The 20,916-nt window shown below is 43.1% G+C and overlaps 1 protein-coding gene across 1 annotated transcript in view; it reads right to left on the bottom strand.

Moving 5' to 3' along the window:
* Window positions 1-20,916, bottom strand: part of DISC1 (DISC1 scaffold protein) — a 307,604-nt gene that overhangs the window by 13,514 nt on the left and 273,174 nt on the right. Inside the window, exon 10 of the mRNA XM_047088671.1 lies at window positions 13,670-13,946. Coding sequence (XP_046944627.1) covers window positions 13,670-13,946 — 277 coding nt within the window. The remainder of the gene's footprint in view (window positions 1-13,669; window positions 13,947-20,916) is intronic.

Consider the following 20,916-nt stretch of genomic DNA (forward strand, 5'->3'; position numbering starts at 1 on the left):
TAGAAGGTTTTTATTTTCTTCTCTGTACTTTGTTGTATTTTCCGTATCTCTAAAATAGAAGCAAGAAAAACGTTACCAAGAACGCTAGTTCAAACCATAATGGAAAAGTATGGAAGGAATACATATGAATATTTTATAGAACAATTTTACAGATTAAAAAGACACAAAGAGGGGCGCCTGGGTGGCTCAGTCAGTTAAGCATATGACTCTTGATTTTGGCTCAGGTCTTGATCTCACAGTTCGTGAGACTGAGCCCTGCTGTCAGCCTGGAGCTGCTTGGGATTCTCTCTCTCCCTCTCTCTGTCCCTCCCCTGCTCAGGCAATGAATGAATGAATGAATGAATGAATGAATAAACAAATAAATGTGTAATAAATAAATAAATATCTCTACATATTAAAAAAAAGGACACAAAGAGGCAAAAATAATCAGATTCAAAGAGCTCAAGGTTCTATGACCACTAACAGAAGATCTGACTGGCATCCTGACACTGGCTGTTTCCCTAAGTTACAGAATCTCTACAAGGTTCCTGCACAAACCACTACTCGGTGGCCCGGCCGACTCTGCTCCTGAACTCCTGGTCCTGCGTGTGGCCTCAGATGCATGTTATTTGAGGAGTTTATGGCTCTACTCTCATGCTCTCACTTGGAACCTTGGGAATCTAGGTTAAGACCCCACCTGAGCAGTGACAGCCGATGAAGGGCAGATTTACATATTTCTACTAAGCTGGTGAAAAATTCTTCTCTCTCCAGAGGAATCCTAGTTGTCTGTAGAGGCTAAAGTGGGACCAGAGCCATTAATACAAGCTGAGCACAGCTGCAGAGGTCCTGCCTGTTAACCTTAAACTCGAGGGACTGGTCAGAACTTCCTTGTATTTTCCATGCTATGCCCAGGTAGAGCAGAGTGCTTGTGTGGCCACAGCAATACAGCTTTCCAGAACCTTGCCTCTCTATTGTCAAGAGACAGTTTACTATTCCCTCCCCAACTCCACCTTGAGCCTGGCTGGTCCGCTGAGAATCTTTCAACGGACAGAACATGGCAAAGGTGACTTTCCTGACATCCAAAGCCAGCTCATAATAGATGATGTTTTCTCAGATCACGTGCCCTAGAACACGGTCTCCATGCAGTGAGGAAGCCCAGGGTCCATGGTCAAGCCATGTGTGGGTGTCTGGTTGAAGCTCCCAGTGCTCTTCATGCACTAGGCTCCTCTTGGCTTGAAATTTGTAACGTTTGCTTCCATTTTTATTATTAAATTAAATGTGGCAAGGGGCGCCTGGGTGGCTCAGTCGATTACGAGTCCAACTTCAGCTCAGGTCATGACCTCACGGTCCGTGAGTTCGAGCCCCTCGTCGGGCTCTGTGCTCACAGCTCGGAGCCTGGAGCCTGCCTCCGATTCTGTGTCTCCCTCTCTCTCTGCCCCTCCCCCGTTCATGCTCTGTCTTTCTCTGTCTCAAAAGTAAAATAAAACGTTAAGAAAAAAAAAAATTAAAAAAAAATTAAATGTGGCAAAAAAAAAAAAAGCCAAAAAATGAAAACCTCGCATGACCATATGACTTGATAATAAACACAGCACCCGCTATAAAGTCACTGGTGTTCCTAGCTGTAATGGAATTTTGTAGGATTTGCGATTCGGAATGGATGAATTTCAGGTTGTTTGGCATTTCAAAGTGGCTTTGAAAACTCTCCACTAATTCTCCCCATCAGCCAGACGTGGGTGGGAGTAAGTCTTCAAATGATTCCAAGCTCCACGATCCAGTCATCCAGCTAACGCTCAAACAGTGTGGGGCAGAGCCGGCCCTCCCCACGAGGCCCCATCCAAATTGCTGACCCACAGACCCATGCGTACAGCAAACGGTTGCTCTAAATCGCTAAGTTGGGGTGATCTGTTATGCAGCTGTCGTAGCCAGCACAGCAGGCTACGCAGGTTTTACCGCACAGGATCCCGAGTGGGTGGGGGGGACTGTTGAAGAACGCCAGCCGGAAGTACACTCTCACGGGTCCCAGCTAAAGAGCCACACCCAACACTGACTAGCTCTTGAAACTCCACCACGTGCTAATGCCCACGCCGGGCCGGGTGGGGAGGTCCCAGCCGCGCTCAGAACTGCAGCAATGAGCTGAGATGTTCAAGAAGGAGATATCTTGATGAGCCACCACTACCACCGGTGCCTGGTCCCCAGATCCCTGGCTCCCGGTCAGATGTGCAGGCAGGCCTACGAACCAGCGCAGGCACACATCCTCAGCAACATATCTGCTTGCGATAACACCAACAGGGCCTCACTCCCTTCTGCCTTTGGGAGAATTGACTCTTCCTGTAGCAGACGTCTCAGCACGGGAAGGGGCTTCCAGCACAAGAGGTAGAAGGAACAGGCCAGTGGATTTCTGCCTTGGTGTCTCACATTCACCCCAGGGGGCACACTCACTGCATGGAATGGCTATGTCCTCCTCAGAACGTGAGTGTGCGCATTCTACAGTCACGCAAGACGGCAGCCTCTACGGGAAGCATCAAGCAAGCATGCTTTCTCTCTTGCCTTGAGAACGCCTTTCCTGAGTGTGTTCTTTTAAGCCAGTGGGTTTTAAGGCTTTACGCCGCAGAGATGATGTGGCAGGAGAGCAGGGGGCTTTGCCGTCAACCATACCCCAGTTTCTGATTTTACCCGCTTTATTTGTCTACACCTCGATGGAGAGTTAAAACAAGCAAAGGAAACAGGAGCTATTAACGGGGTTTTGTTTGCTTGTTTGTCTTTCAAACATGAAATCTTTAACAGAAATCTCTGGCGTTTCTGTTAAAGGGAACTGTAAGTCAGCCATACTGTTCGGGAGTCGACAGCTTGGGACAGAACTGCGTGACAATGAAACCCCTCATCTGAACACCCACCTTGTTTTCCAGGACATCAAATGCAAGCATTTATAAAGGGCCACCTCAGTCAGGGCCACTAAGGATGTCATGAGCCCTTCCCGGAGGATCTTGATACCTAGGAGCAGAGAGAATTGCAGCTGGCAGGGGGGGACTTAGAAATCATCTAGTTCAATTCTTCCTTTTGTACACACGGAAAGCATCTCAAAGAGCCTGAAGGTCATACACTGAGAAAGCGGCAGGTTGGGGTCTAAGACACGGATTTCCCAGATCTAGCAGGTTCTTCCCTCAGAGTCTGACTTAGCCGTGCAGAGGGGAAACACAGAAAGGGATTCTTGTTGGGCTGGCCCAGGGTGGGAACTGGGGGGGAGGGGAGGGCACAAAACGATGATGGATAGAAATCAGAGAAGTAAACGGTGCCTGAAGATGTGACCTCTCCTCTCTTCCACCCTCAGAACTCTGCGAAGTCTGCTCTGATTCCTGGAGGGCTCTGTGTCATTAAGGGGGTGCGTCCTCCAGGATTCAGATACGTATCAGCTGGAGGTGGTGATAATGGCCACAGGACAAGCTGGCTGCAGGGGTGAGCCAGGAACGTTTTGTCCACATGCCCATAAAACATGAGGCTGGTTTGTAACATTCGTTTCCATTTGCATTATTAAATTAAATGTGGCAAAAAAAAAAAAAAAAAAAAAAGCCCAAAACCAAAAACCCCACATGACCGATCCTTGATAAATAAACCCATCACCCACTACAAAGTCACTGGTGTTCCTAGCTGAAATGGAATTTTGTAGGATTTGCGATTCGGAATGGATGAATTACAGGTTGTTTGGCATTTCAAACTGGCTTTGAAAACTCTCCAGTAATTTGCCCCATCAGGCCATCTTTTCAGCAATTCAAACTATGGCTTTTTTTTCCTTTCTGTACCTCTATCCCCTCACTTAGCCCCCCTCCTTAGCCATAGGATTTCTCCCTATGAGTCAGAATGAAAGAAACATCACCAGGTAAATGGCCACACTGTTCAGCATTTCCCCTTCTCTGCCTGGCTAATACCATCTCTCTCTTCAACCCCCTGCAGATTCAGGATGCCTGGGTGGCTCAGTCAGTTAAGCGTCTGACTCTGGATTTCAGCTCAGGTCATGATCCCAGGGTTGTGGGATCAAGCCTCATGTCACGCTCTGCACTGAGAGTGGAGCCTGCTTGGGATTCTCTCTCTCTCTCTCTCTCTCTCTCTCTCTCTCTCTCTCTCCTTCTCCCTTTCTCTCTCTCTCTCTGGACCTCTACCCTTGCTCTCACGCTCTCTCTCTCTCTCTTAAATAAAAATAAAGACATTAAGAAAAAAAAAAGGGGCACCTGGGTGGCTCAGTCGGTTAAGCGTCCAACTTCAGCTCAGGTCATGATCTCACAGTCTATGAGTTTGAGCCCCGCATCGGGCTCTGTGCTGATGGCTCAGAGCCTGGGGCCTGCTTCAGATTCTGTGTCTCCCTCTCTCTGCTCCTCCCCTGCTCATGCTCTGTCTCTCTCTGTCTCAAAAATAAATAAAAACATTAAAAAAAAAACCAAACAAACCCTGTAGGGGCACCTGAGTGGTTCAGTCAGTTGAGTGTCTGACTTTGGTTCATGTCATGATCTTCCAGCTTGTGAAATCGAGCCCTGAAGCGGGCTCTGTGCTATTAGTGTGCAGCCTACTTCAGATCCTCTGTCTCCCTCTCTCTGCCTCTCCCCCACTCATTCTCTCTCTCTCTAAAAAAAAAAAAAATATATATATATATATATATATATACATGTTAATATTTTATTTATTTTTGAGAGAGAGAGAGAGACAGAGTGCAAGCAGGGGAAGGGCAAAGAGAGAGGGAGACACAGAATCTGAAGCAGGCTCTAGGCTCCCAGCTGTCAGCACAGAGCCCAACATGGGGCTCAAACTCATGAACCATGAGATCATGACCTGAGCTGAAGCCAGACACTTAACAAACTAAGCCACCCAGATGCCCCTATATATAATATGATATGATATGATATGATATGATATGATATATATTATATATAATATAATATTTATATATATAATATATATTAACCCTAAAGGTTCCATTTCTTCCCCACTTCTTCTAGGAAGGCTTCTGGGTCCCTCGATCTCCTATACCACCTCAACCCAGTTAGGATTCAAGCATGTTACTTTTTTTAATGGGTACATACCCTCCTGCTACTTCAGAAGGTAGCACAGGGTGTCTTGCCATCCCTGAACCCAGTGACTAATGCCCTGCCTAGCACTCCAGAGGTGCTCAGTAAATATTTGTGGAAGAAACAAATGGGGATCCTTCTTTACACCACGTCGAGAGGAAGCTAGGCTGTTTCTCGGATTGCAATGCCCGTCGCATCCTCTCGCCAGAGTGCGAAGAGCCAGGCGGGAGGCCCGTGAGGACACCTCTCTGAACGCAGTCCCTTTCCCTCAGTGCAGACAGGAACAGGCTTGCGTGGGATCCATCCCTGCTTTCCAGGGTCACTGGCGAGTCCCTTCTATACAAATGCATCTTGCAAGTGCCTCAGAAAAAAAGCCAGACATCTCCCCTTCTGTCCCACATGGGCACGATTCGGGAGCACCAACTCGGCCGGGCGGCATTTCAGATATAATTTGCCTAACTCACCTCATGACCAAAACCTGTAGACTTGGATATGTGGGCAGAAATGTTCAGCTGTGTTGAATCAGCGATGATGCCAAATAGCTATCCTACTCACCAAACCCGGGAAGCGTGATTTAAAACAGAAAAGAGGATTTCCTTTGCCGGGCAGGATTTTCCCATCAAAATGACTTTCTACAACATTGATTGACAAAAGTTTACCCTCAGATCCCAAACTGCATTCAGGTGCTAGTCTGTACAGATGCCGACATCTCACACTCTGGTGAAAACCAGTCACACACTCCGTGGCCCGGGGCTCTGAGAACTTTTTTACTTAGCCGTATTTCCCAATCCTTGCCTAAGACATTTTGAACATACCAACATTTAACGTTTTCATTTTAAAACTAGAGCCCAGACGCAAAGCGTAGGGAATATATTACATAATAGTAATTGTTTCGAAATGAACAAGTATCTGGTAACAATATTTCCTCAGGCTGCACCTAGAGCGGTAAGGAAATCATATCGATTATTTTCATTCTGAATAGAAAATGCGTGTGAACAGGAAGCCGTTTACTTTAGTTTGCTAGTTAGGCAGATAACGCCATAGCTGCCAACTTTATTTATGAAAGGCTCCCGCCCCTAACAGAGCACACATTTCCAGAAATGTTGTCCATCACTGGTGATCCGCCACAAATCTCAGCAGATGGGCTACACCTTGCGTTGAGTCAGTGGATCGAGAAGTTTAAACTGTTGATTTTTTTTTTAATGCTGTCAGAAGTACTTCCAAAGGGAGAGGCAGTGTGATGTCTGAAATGGGAAAACCTTATAACCAAAGTAAGAATTATTGCTATGATTTCAAAATTCACCTGATAAAATCAACAAGGACCTTTTAGGTCTATATGTCATGTGGGAAATGCACTGAGTTGGGTGCTACCCTTCAAAGTCATCAAATACCCTCCCCCCTCCTTGCTAGGGAATGGGGTCAGCGAAGGCAAGAAGTCCCTACCTTGGATACCCTACTCTTTGCTGTAACTGAACAGCCGACTTAGACCCCCGTTTTCCTTGGCCACGTGCTAAGGCATCAGCAGTAGCTGCCTATCCATAAACATATTTACTTCCTGCACTAAAACCCACAGGCTACATAATAAAGAAAGGACAGGTGACAGAGCAGTGTTCCCTTATGATTGGCAAGCCACTTGCATTAATGGATCACTTGAGCCACGGCAGTAGTTAAGTTTAAAAAAAAAAAAAAAAACTTAACCCCGCACTGCACATATACATACCTGCAAAAAAAAAAAAAAATGTGACTTGAGCCTCATGATGTTTGTTCTGCTGTTAAGATTCATTCCCTCTTCTATAGCTTGAGGTAAACCAGATGTGATTACCACCATCCGTGAGCTTAGCTGATGCATTAAAGCATTTCCTTAGCTCGGTATTAAAATCACAGCCTTAAATATGTTCCTTTGGGCTGTTTTCCAAAATATTTGCTTGGCAAATACATTCCAGGAATGCTATATGGTTTTCTTTTTCTTTTCTTTTTATTGTCCACATAAAGAATATTTACCTAAGAAAAACTCCTGTCCGTACTACAAATAATATCTTGTACATCTATTTGAAATAGACTCCATGAGTATTTGTCTTTACACATGAACACTCATTCTACAGTCATTAATGCCAGCAAGCAGAGAGGCACAAATTAAGAAATTGAAGGCATATCTTTACTACTCCATGTAATACAAGTATTCATCCAAATACCCAAGTTATATGGCTACACCCGGAGTAAGTGGGTATTTCTTTTAAAAGCATCCAGATGTTGTGAGTGGTAAGGGAAGCATTTGAAATATTTAGATGTCTTTCGGTCAAAGTGAGCAATAAATTGTCTTCACGTATCTGCACGCTTATCACAGAGAAGGTGCCGAGAAACAGGTTCTAAATAGGACCATTTAACAGAACAACAACAAAAAAAAACTCAGTAAAAGAAAGAATGGGCTGTTAATTTGTATATGTTAATTAGCCTACGGTTTCCAGCTTACAGGAAGGACAACGTTTGAAAGGCTGTATTTTATATCACATGATCACTCAAGAGAATTTACACTGTTTTCCTTTTAACATGCATCAGTTGAACATCAAAGTCCAATAAGGCCAGACTCTACCAGAAACTTCTAGGAAAAATCTATTTGTAAATAATAGTCATGCCATCAGCAAGTACTTAGATAATTTCTGTGCAACATAAGCATTCAGACTTGGGGGGTAGTGATGTCAAATCCTAAAACCCTTTTGTATAAGAAAATGAAAACAGAACACAGTTGGAGGGATTCCACGTGAGGAGAATGTGCTCTGCAAACTGCCTCTTGCCAATACTGATAAAGAGGAATTATGAGAACAGAATCAAATGACAACTTTCACCTGCGTTCATTTCAGATTAAAAATTTTTACATTTCTAAATATTTTTTTCCTCGTTAGTATAGTGGTAAGTATCCCCGCCTCTCTGAATATTTTTTGTAAACGATGCAAATATGAAACTACCAGAATTACTGTCTTTAAGTGCCAATGGGGGCTTCCGGGTGGCTCGGTCAATTAAGCTTCTCTTGATTTCAGCTCAGGTCAGGATTTCACGGTTTGTGAGTTCAAGCCCCATGCTGGGCTTTGTGCTAACAACGCAGAGCCTGCTTGGGATTCTCTGTCTTCCTCTTTCTCTGCCCCTTCCCTGCTCTATTTCTCTTTAAATTGATTAATTAATAAAATAAAATAAAATAAAATAAAGTAAAGTAAAGTAAAGTAAAGTAAAGTAAAGTAAAATAAAATAAAATAAAATAAAATAAAATAAAATAAAATAAAATAAAATAAAATAAAATAAAATAAAATAAGTGGCCTGGGTGGCTCAGTCCGTTAAGCATCCGACTTCGGCTCAGATCATTATCTCACCGTTCCTGAGTTCGAGCCCTACATCGGGCTCTGGGCTGACAGCTCAGAGCCTGGAACCTGCTTTGGATTCTGTATCTCCCTCTCTCTCTCTCTCTCTGCCTCTCTCCAGCTTGCACTCTGTCTCTGTGCAATTAAACAAATTGCACAAACAAATTAAACAAATGCCAATGTTTAATTCTGGTTCTGGATGTCACCCTGTAGGAGGAGAGCTCCTCTTCCACTCTATGCAGATCCAGGTCTCCCACCTGCTCAGGCTCAAAGGGGCAGGAAGTTGTGACAGCCAGCTTGTGGGGTACAGGAAGTTCCTGATTTTAGCAGCTCCGGCCCCCAAGAGGTGAGCGAATCAGACAGAAGCCTAGGCATGACAAGGGGGGCAGAGGGTGAATTCATTTTGCAGAAATGTGCAACCCTGCATTTTAAAAATCTCTCGGCAACTCCAAAGAAACCACCGCACGGTCCTCAGATAAGCCTCGAGCGTTACAAATGCCGTTAGTCCTTGCCATGTAGGAGGTGACAATTTTCTATCGATCCCTCAGCCTTCGTTAGTCAGGGAATGACAAGGAATTTCCAAGGTGAAAGAGTCTCCAAGAGCCCCCCAAGGCTGGTTTCCTCAGAAGCACTGACCTATTTTTAATTAGTGAAAGAAATGCCACAGTTAGGCCCTGGAGCACAGAAACGTGGTTCCGTGGTTTTAAAAAAAGGAGGCAAAGCAGGCTGATCAGAAGAGCCCACTTCCTTTCCTTGGGCAGGTGAAGGAGGCTGAGTTGCTGACAACATTAATTAACTGAGAGAAGCAGCAGGAGCCGCTAAATGATGACAGTGGAAGCCCCTGCCCCCGCCCCCCCCCCCCCACCTCCCAGCTTGCCCTGCGGTTCTGCGGCCTCTCAACAACTCTGGGGGGCCAAGGCCGGGGCCAGGGCGGGGGGGCCAGGGCGGGGCCCCGGGGAGCCTGCGCGCTCCTGCTCCTATCGGATGAGCTGTGTTTGTTTCCAATTCTAGGTACGCCAGCTGTACCCGAAATTCTAATTACACGATTTAAACAAACACTATGTAGAGCAATGAAACATTCACGGGAAGGAGACTTCTTGTCTCTACATACGCCAAGGTTCAAAACCTTGGGAAAATTCAGTCGTGTTTGAGAGAGAAAAAAGAGGAGGCTGAGGACTGTTTTGCAAGCGCTCTGTCCATCTCCAGGGAAACCCAAACTGGAAAGTGTCAGCGATGCATTATTGTTGCGGTTTCTGCAAGACGGGCCACGAGAAGAGGAACTAGGAGGTGGTTTGAGAGACCTGTGTCCTATAATAAAAGCTACACCGTCTGGCTGTGTCTTATTGCGAATTTCCTTCGTCACGGACAGCACGCTGGCTATTCCAATACTGCGGGAGAAAGCTCTGGTCCTTTGTTGGCCTTTTTAAGCCTCTTTGGTGGCAGCTTACTGGCTTGGAAAGGAAGCAGCTGGGGGTAGGGGAGAGTGATACTGTCCGGGGAACTCCGCGGGAGGGGAGCCCACTTTGTAGGAAAAACAGAAAGCACCCCAGCAGGACAGTCTGCAGACCGGAAAGAGAGAATTACGCAGGTATTATGGCCAGAACGGCGAGCACAAAAGAGCAACTTCACAGTGGAGGAAGCTGGCTCGCTGATTTCCCCAGCTCCTGTCTGGCCCCGGTGCAATTTCTGCACCGTCTGTAAACCGGGGCCAACAGCAGCTGATTGTTTCCAGAGTCCGCGGAAAGGCTTGCGGGCCAGCAGCAATGAAACAGAAAAAGAAGTGTTCTTCCAATCGGAGGAAGTGCATGCTAAAATTGGCCCTTGGCCCTGTGGCCGAATTCCTCTGCAGCCAAGCCCCAAGCAAATGACTCTGCCTTAATGGGCCCAGCTGTAAAATGGGGGAACCGGTACGGAGATGCACACGGGGGGGGGGGAGCTTTAATTAACGAGAAACACTCCCACTCGTTACAACAACGTACAGCGGAAATGCACGTACCCACGTGGGCCACTTGAAGCACACGGTGAAGGCTCTGAGAATCCGTGCCCCGGTGGGCCTCCCTAAGAAGTCAGCAATTTTTCATGGAGGATTTGGGTTTTAAAGAAACTGACTGCCTTCGGGCGGTCATGCTTCAGTAGAGAAACCCTCTGCGGGATGGCCAGCCCCAGCAGGGAGTTCCAGAGCAAAACCAACTCCCAGCTGCAAAGCAAGTACACGCTTTAGCCACTGGGTAAGCCCACAAGTACCCAGACTTCACTGGTTCCCTGGAAAACCCAGGCGGGAAAACGGGAACACCTTCCTAACGAGCCTGCTGCTGTCTAAAATCCCCCATCTAAATACAAACAAGATGCTTCCTTTATTAAACCTTTCCTTTCTTGGATTATCTCCCACTAATTCGTTGCCTGCTTCTGCCTCTTGATAAAGAAAGCCAGGTATGTTATTTTTAAAAGGTCTTAGGGAAACTCGTGGTTGCCAAAAAGGAGTGATAACACCCTCCCCAAAACAACAAACCCATTTTTTAAAGCCTCTCCTCACTGCTAGATGCATTATTTTATTGAAATCCTTACAACCTCACAAGATAGTTTTTATTGTCCTCTTTGGGGGGAGGGGGGAGGGGCAGGGTGTTTAGCATAAATGCAGCCTGTGGACGGTCTAACTCGAATCAGAGCAGAGACTCTGAGGCTCAGGCTGTCTGCCTCGCTCTACTGTCTTAACGAGAGTCCCCAGCCGGGTGCCCCGATCCCAACACCTATAGCCTCGCTCTTAAATAGGCGGATGTTATTTTTAAAACTTTGGTCACCTCTGTAAAGTTATAGATGATAGAATTCACTCTGGTGCAAAGTTACAGACATAGGTACACAGTCAGGTAACTACCACCACGATCAAGGTACAGAATGGTTCTGTTACACACACACCCAAATTCCTCTCTGTTGCGCTTTGTGAATCATTCTCTTCCCCCAATTCTTGGCAACAGCTCATTAGTTTTACCCTTTCTAGAAAATATCTACCCATCTTAACACATCTGCCACTCACGAATTCAAAGGGTGACCGACCACCCTTCGATGAGAATGTAAACCCAGAAAAGCGGTAAATTGGATGAGGCCTGGCGCAGGACACGAAGACATCACTGAAAGTTTAGCAAAGCTTTAAAATATCCTCTGTCTCCCCCACCCCTACCATGATAGCAGCAAAAAAAAAAAAAAAACAACACAAAAAACCTGTGGGAAACCCTCAGAATTTCAGTGGGTGGTGGGAAGCTGGGGGTGGGCCCCAGAGCTCAGAGAAGCAGCCACTGTAGTTCTGCTCCCTGGGGTACAGTCCGGGCCTCCTCCTCACCAGAAACTTTAAGTATCATTCCATGGTAAGGCTCTACACTATTCTTCCTTGGCTCTGAACTTCCTACTTCTAGGCAAACAGAGCTGTTTTCCCACAGTCAGACTGGCAGGTGCTTACAATCTTGTGCCCACTGGTAGGTGCTTTATAATCTTATGGAGGAAGAATAATCCTATACCTGGGAAAGTCATCCCCCAGAGAGCCTGGAAGAACACATGAGCACAGCAACAAAGGAAGGGAGGCAGGGAGACTGACTCCCGCAACAGGTGGAATTTGCTGAACCAGCCCTGAGCTCCAGGGAAGGCCCATGTCCCAGCCTGACCCCCCTCACACACCTGGTTTGACCCCTGCCCGTCCTGGCACTGAGCTCCTGGGAGCCCACCGTGGGCAGCCAACCCTACCTTCAAAGCCTAGGACCCTGAGCCCACTGTTTCTTCAGCTCGGGGCTCCCATTCGCTTGCTTGCGCGCCACTTCCCTCCACACCAGAATTTTCTTTCCAGCCGGCCAACTGCAACAGGCAGCGAGTTTTCAGTCACTCTACCAACAGGGCTGGTGGCCAGGCTTTGGAGAGGATTCCACCTGCAGTGTTTCAGCTAACAAAGGAGTTGAGATCATCTATAGCCTAATTTAGAGCCTAATTTATGAGGCCAGCAGGATTCCAGAGACTGACAATAGCCTTCCTTCTCAGAAGGTTATTCAGTTCAAATATAGGATCAAGTATCAATTTCCCAAGCAGAAGGCGGTGACTGTAGCATGTGTTGTCAGCAAGTGTCTGCTCTCTGGGAAGACCAAGGGCCTACAGACAGGACAGGCAGGCCTACCTGGGGGCGGGGGACGTGGTAGCAAAGGCCCAGGGAGGGGAGGGACCTCTAATGTCAAATGTGAGCCATGAACATGAAATGACATGTTCCTCCAGCCTCACCAGGCTTTTGCTTCCTTTTAATATTCAGAGCACCTGGGTACCTGGCCAGAAAAAGCTCCAAAGACCCCTGTTGTGGTTCTAAAATGGGAAAAGAAGTTTCCTAGAGTCCTTTTATCATAAGGTGTCTTCCTAGGGTTGGAGAGGTTGGGGGGAGAAAGATGGACTGGTGAGAGAAGGGAAGGGGAGGGGGGAAAGGGGAGAGAGGAGAGGGGAGGGGAGCTCTTCTCTGTTAATCTAGGTCAGCCTTGGAGTAAAATGTTATATAAATCCACATTTTCATTATATATATGATATATATCATATATATATATATCATAAGCCAAGTATTAGGTTTTTTAAAAAAATGAAAAGAGCATGGGATGCCTGGATGGTTCAGTCACTTAAGCATCTGACTTCGACTTGGGTCATGATCTCGTGGTTCAGGAGTTCAAGCCCCGCATCAGGCTCTGCACTGACAGTGTGGAGCCTGCTTGGGATTCTGTCTCCCTCTGCCCCTCCCCCACTGGCGCTCGCTCTCTCTTTCAAAATAAATAAATAAACTGGGAAAAAAGTTTAAAGCCATGAAAAGAGCATATTACAAAGAGCATAAAGGCCCATTACCACCTTGTTTGGGCCAAAACAAAGGGATATGTACGTATATTTGAAAATGCGATTCTAATAAATAATGATATATAGATTCTAAATATATAATTAAAATCACAGGTGACATATGTAATAGTATATGCAATAATTATATGTTATATGTGACCTATATGGCATATGCTATATATGGTAATTATATACCAGGTTTATATTCTAACTCTAGCCATTAAATTAGAACATAGAACTAAATATGCCAAAAGTGATTTTTTTTTTTGTTCTTCTATATTTTAAACTTCTGCAAAGATTCTACGTTATTTTGTAATCATATTCCAGGGTTATTAATACCTTCAAAAGTTTGCATGGTTCAGTGGGTCGCCCTCCCAATATTTACTGTTCCCATTTGGAGGGGGGAATCCAGAGCCCCTGCTGGGGCTATGGGGATGGACAGACCTCCTTCTGTTCGCTGCCAGCGCAGTGCAGAGATGCGGTCAGGTGAACCTGCCACTCTTCGAAGGCCTGCCAAGGGATCCTCCTCTCGTCTTCAGAGTGGAGCCTGGAGGGGATGGCAGGAGTGGCTGGACCGGTAGCTCCCCCTGAGTCTTCTATAAGCCTCTCCTCTTCTGTGGACAGGGCGCTCCTGGCCTCCCGGAGCTGTAGGCTCTGGATGAGCAACCGACAAGCTTCCAAGTCAGCTTCCCACACTTTTCCGAGCAGTGGACACTTGCAGCTAAGACCCAGGGGAAACGAAGGCATGAAAATGTATTCAGTGACATTTCATCCTACCAGCTCAATAGCCTGTCTACCTGGCTAAAAGTTAGCTAGTCTTCTTACTGTTAACAACTGAATTTTATATAGCGATGGACTGTTTCCACCAGAAGGTAGAGAGGGGCCAAATATGTGTCCCGTCGAGTTAACAGTGAAATAACTCTTGGTCCTTCGCAGCTACTTGTTTTGGATCTGGTGTAATACAACACGGCCTCTGCTCATGTCTGTGCTCTAGCCCTGCTGGCTTCCTTTGAGTCCCCAGGCTTGTCCAACTCACCCAGCTAAGTGCATTTTCATGTGCTATTTCATATGCCTAGACTGTCCCTCCCCTCCCGCACACTCCCCTACCGACACCCACTCAGCCAACGTAAATGAATGGAACAGTGCATAGGTAGTATAAACCATGGCAACAGCTAGGCAGCTTCAGTGGCAAAAAGAAATAAGGAAGAGTGGACTCCGGCTAATGGGAAGAGTATATCCAACTACAGACAGCGCTCTATCAGCCCAGGCCAACTAAAGTTTCAATTCCAACTGAAGGAATATATAGGCTCGATGTTCATAAAAACTTTGATTTTTCATGAAAAAGCAAAAATCTGGGATTTTATAGGAAAACAAACATGTTTCACCTCTCCATTCAGCTTCAGGCTGGATATTTTCTAGACATCTGTCTTCCCTTTAACAACCCCTCCTTCTACTATGTCTACTAATCTGCTATGCAATGTATCTATTGTGCTCTCAATTTCAATTACTTTTCAGTTCTACAATTTTTATTTCACTTTCTTTTCTACATTTCGGTGCTCTGTTTAAATGATCTATCATGCCCTCCAGCTTCTTAGGCATATTAATTATCATTATTTTAAAGCCTACATTTATAAATGATGAATTCTAACGGAAAAAGAATGAGACAGAAGCAACATTATTAAAATATTAGCTAAGAATGTCAAAATACTGACAAGGGATATCAAATTACACGTTCAGGAAACACTACAATCTTAAAACAGGAAAAAATCAAAAGGAAAAAAAATGCTCCTGGGTTCATCGCAGTGAAACTGCTAGGCACCAAAGCCAGAATAAAATTCTTAAAAGCAGCCAGATTAAAAAAAAGGCATTAACTTCAAAGTAATAATAATACGGGTGGCAGAAATGGTAGAAGCCAAGAGATGATAAAACAGTATCTTTAAAATGCTGTAAGAAAATAACTGTCAATCTATAAATTATACAATCATTTTCAATTTCCTTCAAAAACAAAAGTAAAATGAGGATATTTCAGATACATAAGAACTGAAATAATTCTTTGGCAACACATCCAGAAAAAAGGAAAGGATCCCGGTTGAAAACAAGGACATGCATAAAGAAATGAAAAACAATGGGAAGAATAAATATGTAGGTAAGTCTAAGTAAATGTGGATGTAAAAAACAGCAATAGTTTTTTTTGTGATCTAGAATACATGTCGAATTAAAATACATGACAACCAGCACAAAGGGAAGGAGGGTCCTTGTGTTGTCCAGAAAGCAAAAGAGTGCTCATTTATATCAGACTTTAAAAAGTCAAAAAATCATATGCAACCTTCTATGGTAATTGTAAAACAGGTTAAAAGAGTATATAACTGACAGGCTAATATGAGAGAACATTTTAAAAATTAAACCTACTTTATTGTTGTTTTGCTATAATGAAAGCAGTAAAGGAGACAGGAATGAACATGCTACAGATGGGGAAAGTGATAAAAATGGAAACATTTTTACCATAGAAAAATCAAATATATTAGATTTACATTAAATATAAACAATAAGGATTGTATTTAAAAGGCAAAGGTTTTAGACTAGAATAAAAAAAATCAAAAAATCAAAAAAAAAATTTTGTTGCTTACAAAAATATGCTTTAAAAATAAGGATACAAACAGATGACAAGTAACAGGGTAGGAATGATACATTATGAAAGCATTACTCTTTAGTGGGAAAAGGACAGTTTTTCAATGTATTATACTTATGTTGATTGAATATTACTATAGGAAAAAAATCAAATCATGATTACTGGCTCACATCATACAAACAAGTAGATTGTACATCAAAATGTGAAAGCTAAAACATCAAAACTCCTAGAAGATAATGTAGGATAACATCTTTATGACTTCATAGTAAGCAAAGATCTCTTAAATGAGATATAAAAAGGACAAGCCATAAAGAAAAAAATGATAAATTTGATTTCATTTATATCATGAACTTATATACTCAACAAAAAAACACCACTGAAAGAATGAAATTATAAGCCACAGAGTAGGAGAAATTATTTGTAACACGTGTAACCAACAAAGGACTGATTTGAAAACATAGCAGGACTCCTACAAGTCAATAAGAAAGAGACAGACAACCCACTTTTTATTTATTATTTTTAATTATTTATTTATTTTCAATGTTTATTTTTCAGAGAGAGAGAGAGGGAGCACAAGCAGGAGAGGGGTGGAGAGAGAGAAGGAGACACAGAATCCAAAGCAGACTCCAGGCTCTGAGCCATCAGCACAGAGCCCGATGCAGGGCTCAAACCCACAGACCGTGAGATCATGACCTGAGCTGAAGTTGGACGCTTGACTGACTGAGCCAGGTGCCCCGACAACCCACTTTTTAAAAAAGGCAAAGACGGAAACAGGTACTTAACAAAAGAGGACTTCTAAATGGCCAGTAAGTAACTGATCAAAGCATGCTCAACACTATTAATCATCAGGAAAATGCATGTTACACCACAACATGATGGACTACACATCAACAACGTGGCTAAAATTGGAAAGTCTGACAATACAAAGTGTCAGAAAAGGTACAGAGCTATTAGTATTCTCACATACTGATGGTGGGAGTGAACATGAATGCAGTGTCTTTAAAATCTCTTTGATGGGGGCGCCTGGGTGGCGCAGTCGGTTAAGCCTCCGACTTCAGCCAGGTCACGATCTCGCGGTCCGTGAGTTCGAGCCCCGCGTCAGGCTCTGGGCTGATGGCTCGGAGCCTGGAGCCTGTTTCCGATTCTGTGTCTCCTTCTCTCGCTGCCCCTCCCCCGTTCATGCTCTGTCTCTCTCTGTCCCAAAAATAAATAAACGTTGAAAAAAAAAATTAAAAAAAAAAATCTCTTTGATGGATGTACTGATGTTGAAATCATGTCAATCATTAAGACCTAGCAATGCAACTCCTAAGTATGTACTCAATGAAATGCATATATTGTCAATTCTCATATTCATGGTGATTATGTTCCATAAAGTCACCACGACCGCTGACCTAGCCAGTACTGAACAGGTGCTCCCCAGGGAAATGCAGGGTGAAGCTCCTGCCAGCCTCTGGTCACAGCATTTTCATCGACCAATCAATATATAACACTTTGTTGTATGTGTTTCTGTTTGAAGACACCTTATTTAGAATATACTGTTGATTCACTAACACTGAACTCATGGACAACAGCACTATAACTCACGCCTGGACATACATTATTTTCTCCATACAGCACATCACGGCCTTCTTGCCCTTAGGAGAATTAGCACCTCAGCATTCAGATTGGGCATCAATTCATTCCATTTCATTTTGTTTTATTTTCTATTTTAAAGAGAGAGAGAGAGAGAGAGAGAATGCAAGCAGAGGAGAGGGGCTGAGGGAGAGACAGAGAAGCTCAAGCAGGCTCCGTACTCAGCACATAGCCTGATGCGCAGCTCAATCCCACGACCCTGGGATCGTGACCTGAGCCAAAATCAAGAGTCAGAGGCTCAACCAACTGAGCCACCCAGTTGTCCCAGGCACCATTTTAAATAGTGAAATCACCATGAAAAAGTGCAAAAATTTAAAAAACATGACACTAAGTAGACCCTGAGAATGACACTGGTTTGTAATATGAGAACTGTAAGAAGACAGAGCATTGCCTTGTTTGACCTCAGCTGAGAACATGCACGTCAGGTGACTCGAATTTTTCACCACTCTGTGCGTGTCTATGAATGACAGTGAAAGCGCTGCAGGTATTGAGTTCAGGGTTACAAATAAATTTTAGTGAGCAGGCAAATTCACAGAATCCATGAACAATGAAGATCAAAGTATACATTGATCATACGACATTGATTGTAACAGCCAAAACCTGGGAGAGAAAACGAACATCGTCAACGGAAGAATGGACAAAGGGTGTGGTATCCATTTGTTGGAATATCACACTGCAAAGAAGATGAATAATTTACCACAGTCGGCAACAGTATCGTGATCTCATTAACACAAGGCTGGGAGAAAACAAAAAGATAAGAGAGGAGGCACTATGATTGCATTTATTTTGTACTTGAAACTATGCCAAACTAATCCATGGTGTTAGAAATGAGGACAGCGGTTACTTAGGGGAGGAGGAGGATGATGACAATGAGAGGCACAAGGAGCAAAGAGCAAGAGCCAGAATAGAGTCTCACGTGAGAAGCGATGGTCCTCCGTTCGGCATGCTAGACTCACCCTCTAGCTTCCTAATCGGAGCCAGGCTGACAGGTGCAAAGTGGCATCTTAAGGTTTCATCTCGCCACTAAGATTGGTTCATAGCCGCTCAGGTTTTCTCCTATGAATGTTCCTTTCATATCCATTTCCTATTTATTCCTTTCTCAGGTTCCCCGTGCCTTTTCTACGGTTTTTATTGAAGGAGATATTTTATTGCCACTTCAATACCTTTATCTTTATAGCCTTGCTTAAATTTTTTATTTCTTCTTGGGTCCAATTTGACCCGTTATCTCCTTTATAGAAATCAATCCATTTTCTAATGGATTTCGTATGTATTATAATGTTTGCTCCTAATTCCAAAAATTATTTTTAGAACAACGTGTGTTCCCGTATAAAGACAATTCTCCTTTTCATTATTTATTTACTCTTCTGATTTATCTTGTTTAGTCTTATCAGAGGTTTGCTATCTTATTAATCTTTTCAAAGAAACACCCTTGCTTTGTTAATCTTTGTTATTGATTTTTGTTCTCTATTTCCTTGATTTCTGATCTTATCTTTCTATTTCCTTTTTCTCATTTCTTTGGATTTATTATCTTTTTATTAGCTTCCTTTGTTAAAGCTTAACTTGTTGGTTTCCTTTTATTTTTTATTTTCCTCTCTTGCCATTTTAATTTTCTGAGAATTATATTTAAAGCTCTAAATTTTTGTCTGAGTTATAATTTAACCATGTCTAATACATGTTTAAGTTTGAAAATTATTGAATATTTTAAATATACAGAGCAATATGGGAAATAATTTCACAGACATCTTTATATCTACTGTCAAACTTATTGATTTTTAATATTTTCCTGTAACTGCATCAGATCTAATTCCAGAATTGACAACATTATTTGACCATGACCACAAACTTTATATTTAGTGCTTTTCGTTGTCTTTCCTCATGATTACCTTTTAACTCAATGACCATTTAATAGTACGCTTTTCAATTTCTAGATAGAAGAGTTTTTTTCAGATCCCTTTTTGTTAGGTTAATATCTAATTGTATTGCATAATGGTCAAGAATAAACTTTATAAAATTAATTGAGGCTCCCTCTACCACCTAATACTTGATAGTTCTTTGTAACTGTCCCACATGTAGCCAAATCAGTGCTCTGTTTATTGCATCTAAAGCTGAGGCATATTACATTATTAAAATTTTTTATTCATTTGCTCTTTTTTACCTGCTTCATCTACCAGTTTCTAAGATGAGTGTTTTACATTTCCTACAATTAAATTTTTCCTATAATTCTTGATTCATTTATTTCTTCCCATAGTTCTATTGACTGGTTTATGTATTGGGGGGGGGCGTTGTTTGTTTCATTTTTTTTATTTAACTTTTTTTTAATGTTTATTTTTGAGAGACAGAGAGACAGAGCATGAGCAGAGGAGGGGCAGAGAGAGAGAGGGAGATATAGAATCTGAAGTAGGATCCAGAGCCGGACGCAGGGCTCGAACTCACGGACAGTGAGATCGTGACCTAAGCCGAAGTTGGATGCTTAACGGACTGAGCCACCCAGGTGCCCCTTGTTTGTTTTTAATTTTTTTTAATGTTTATTCCTTTTTCAGAGACAAACAGCAAGTGGGGGTGGGGCAGAGAGAGAGAGGGAGACACGGAATCCAAAGCAGGCTCCAGGCCCTGAGCTGTCAGCACAGAGTCCGATGTGGGCCTCGAACTCACAAACTGTGAGCAGAAGTCAGACGCTTAACGGACTGAGCCACCCAGGAGCCTTGGTTTATGTATTTTTGGATTATGATGTTGGACATATTTTCCAATCATTAAATTTTCTACTGCTTCTTTTCAGTTTATGATGATCTTTTGTGTTCGTATGATATTTGTTCGTATGATACTTTGTTAGTGTTAGTATGTGTTAGTATGATATTTTGGCCTTAGAATCGATTTTGTCTGATATTATAATTGTTACTCAAACATACTTTTAGTTCAATTTTTCCTGGATTAGATACATACCATCTTTTATTTTCAACTTTTATGTTTTTTTTTGTTTTTGTTTTTTGTTTTTTTTTTTTTGAAAATGAATCCAGCACAAAACATTTTGTTGAATTTTCTAAAAATCCATTCTGGGATTTTATCTTTGGGATCAGCACTTTTAAACCACGCATTCACAAGTACTGTAATTATTGTGTAATTGTTGCTATTTTTCTTATTTATGAAGCCAAGATTATTACTTTTTAACAAGTTTTATGTCTTTATTTCTTTTTTCCTACCTTCTTTTTTCTTTCTATTTAATTCACATACAATGGTGAGAAAGAATACAGACGGATCCCAGGGACTCTTCACCAAGTTTCCTGCAAATGGTAACACCTTGCAAAATTGTAGTGCAATTATCACAACCAGGAAGCAGACATTGGTACAATCCACTGCTCTTGTTCAGACTTCCTCTCACGTGTTTGTGTGTGTGTGTGTGTGTGTGTGTGTGGTGGGCAGTGAGTGTGTCTAT

The sequence above is a fragment of the Lynx rufus genome, unplaced genomic scaffold, assembly GCF_022079265.1.
Source record: "Lynx rufus isolate CCGP_SWC_20201006 ecotype Redwood Valley unplaced genomic scaffold, mLynRuf1.p SCAF_25, whole genome shotgun sequence".
Taxonomy (NCBI): domain Eukaryota; kingdom Metazoa; phylum Chordata; class Mammalia; order Carnivora; family Felidae; genus Lynx; species Lynx rufus.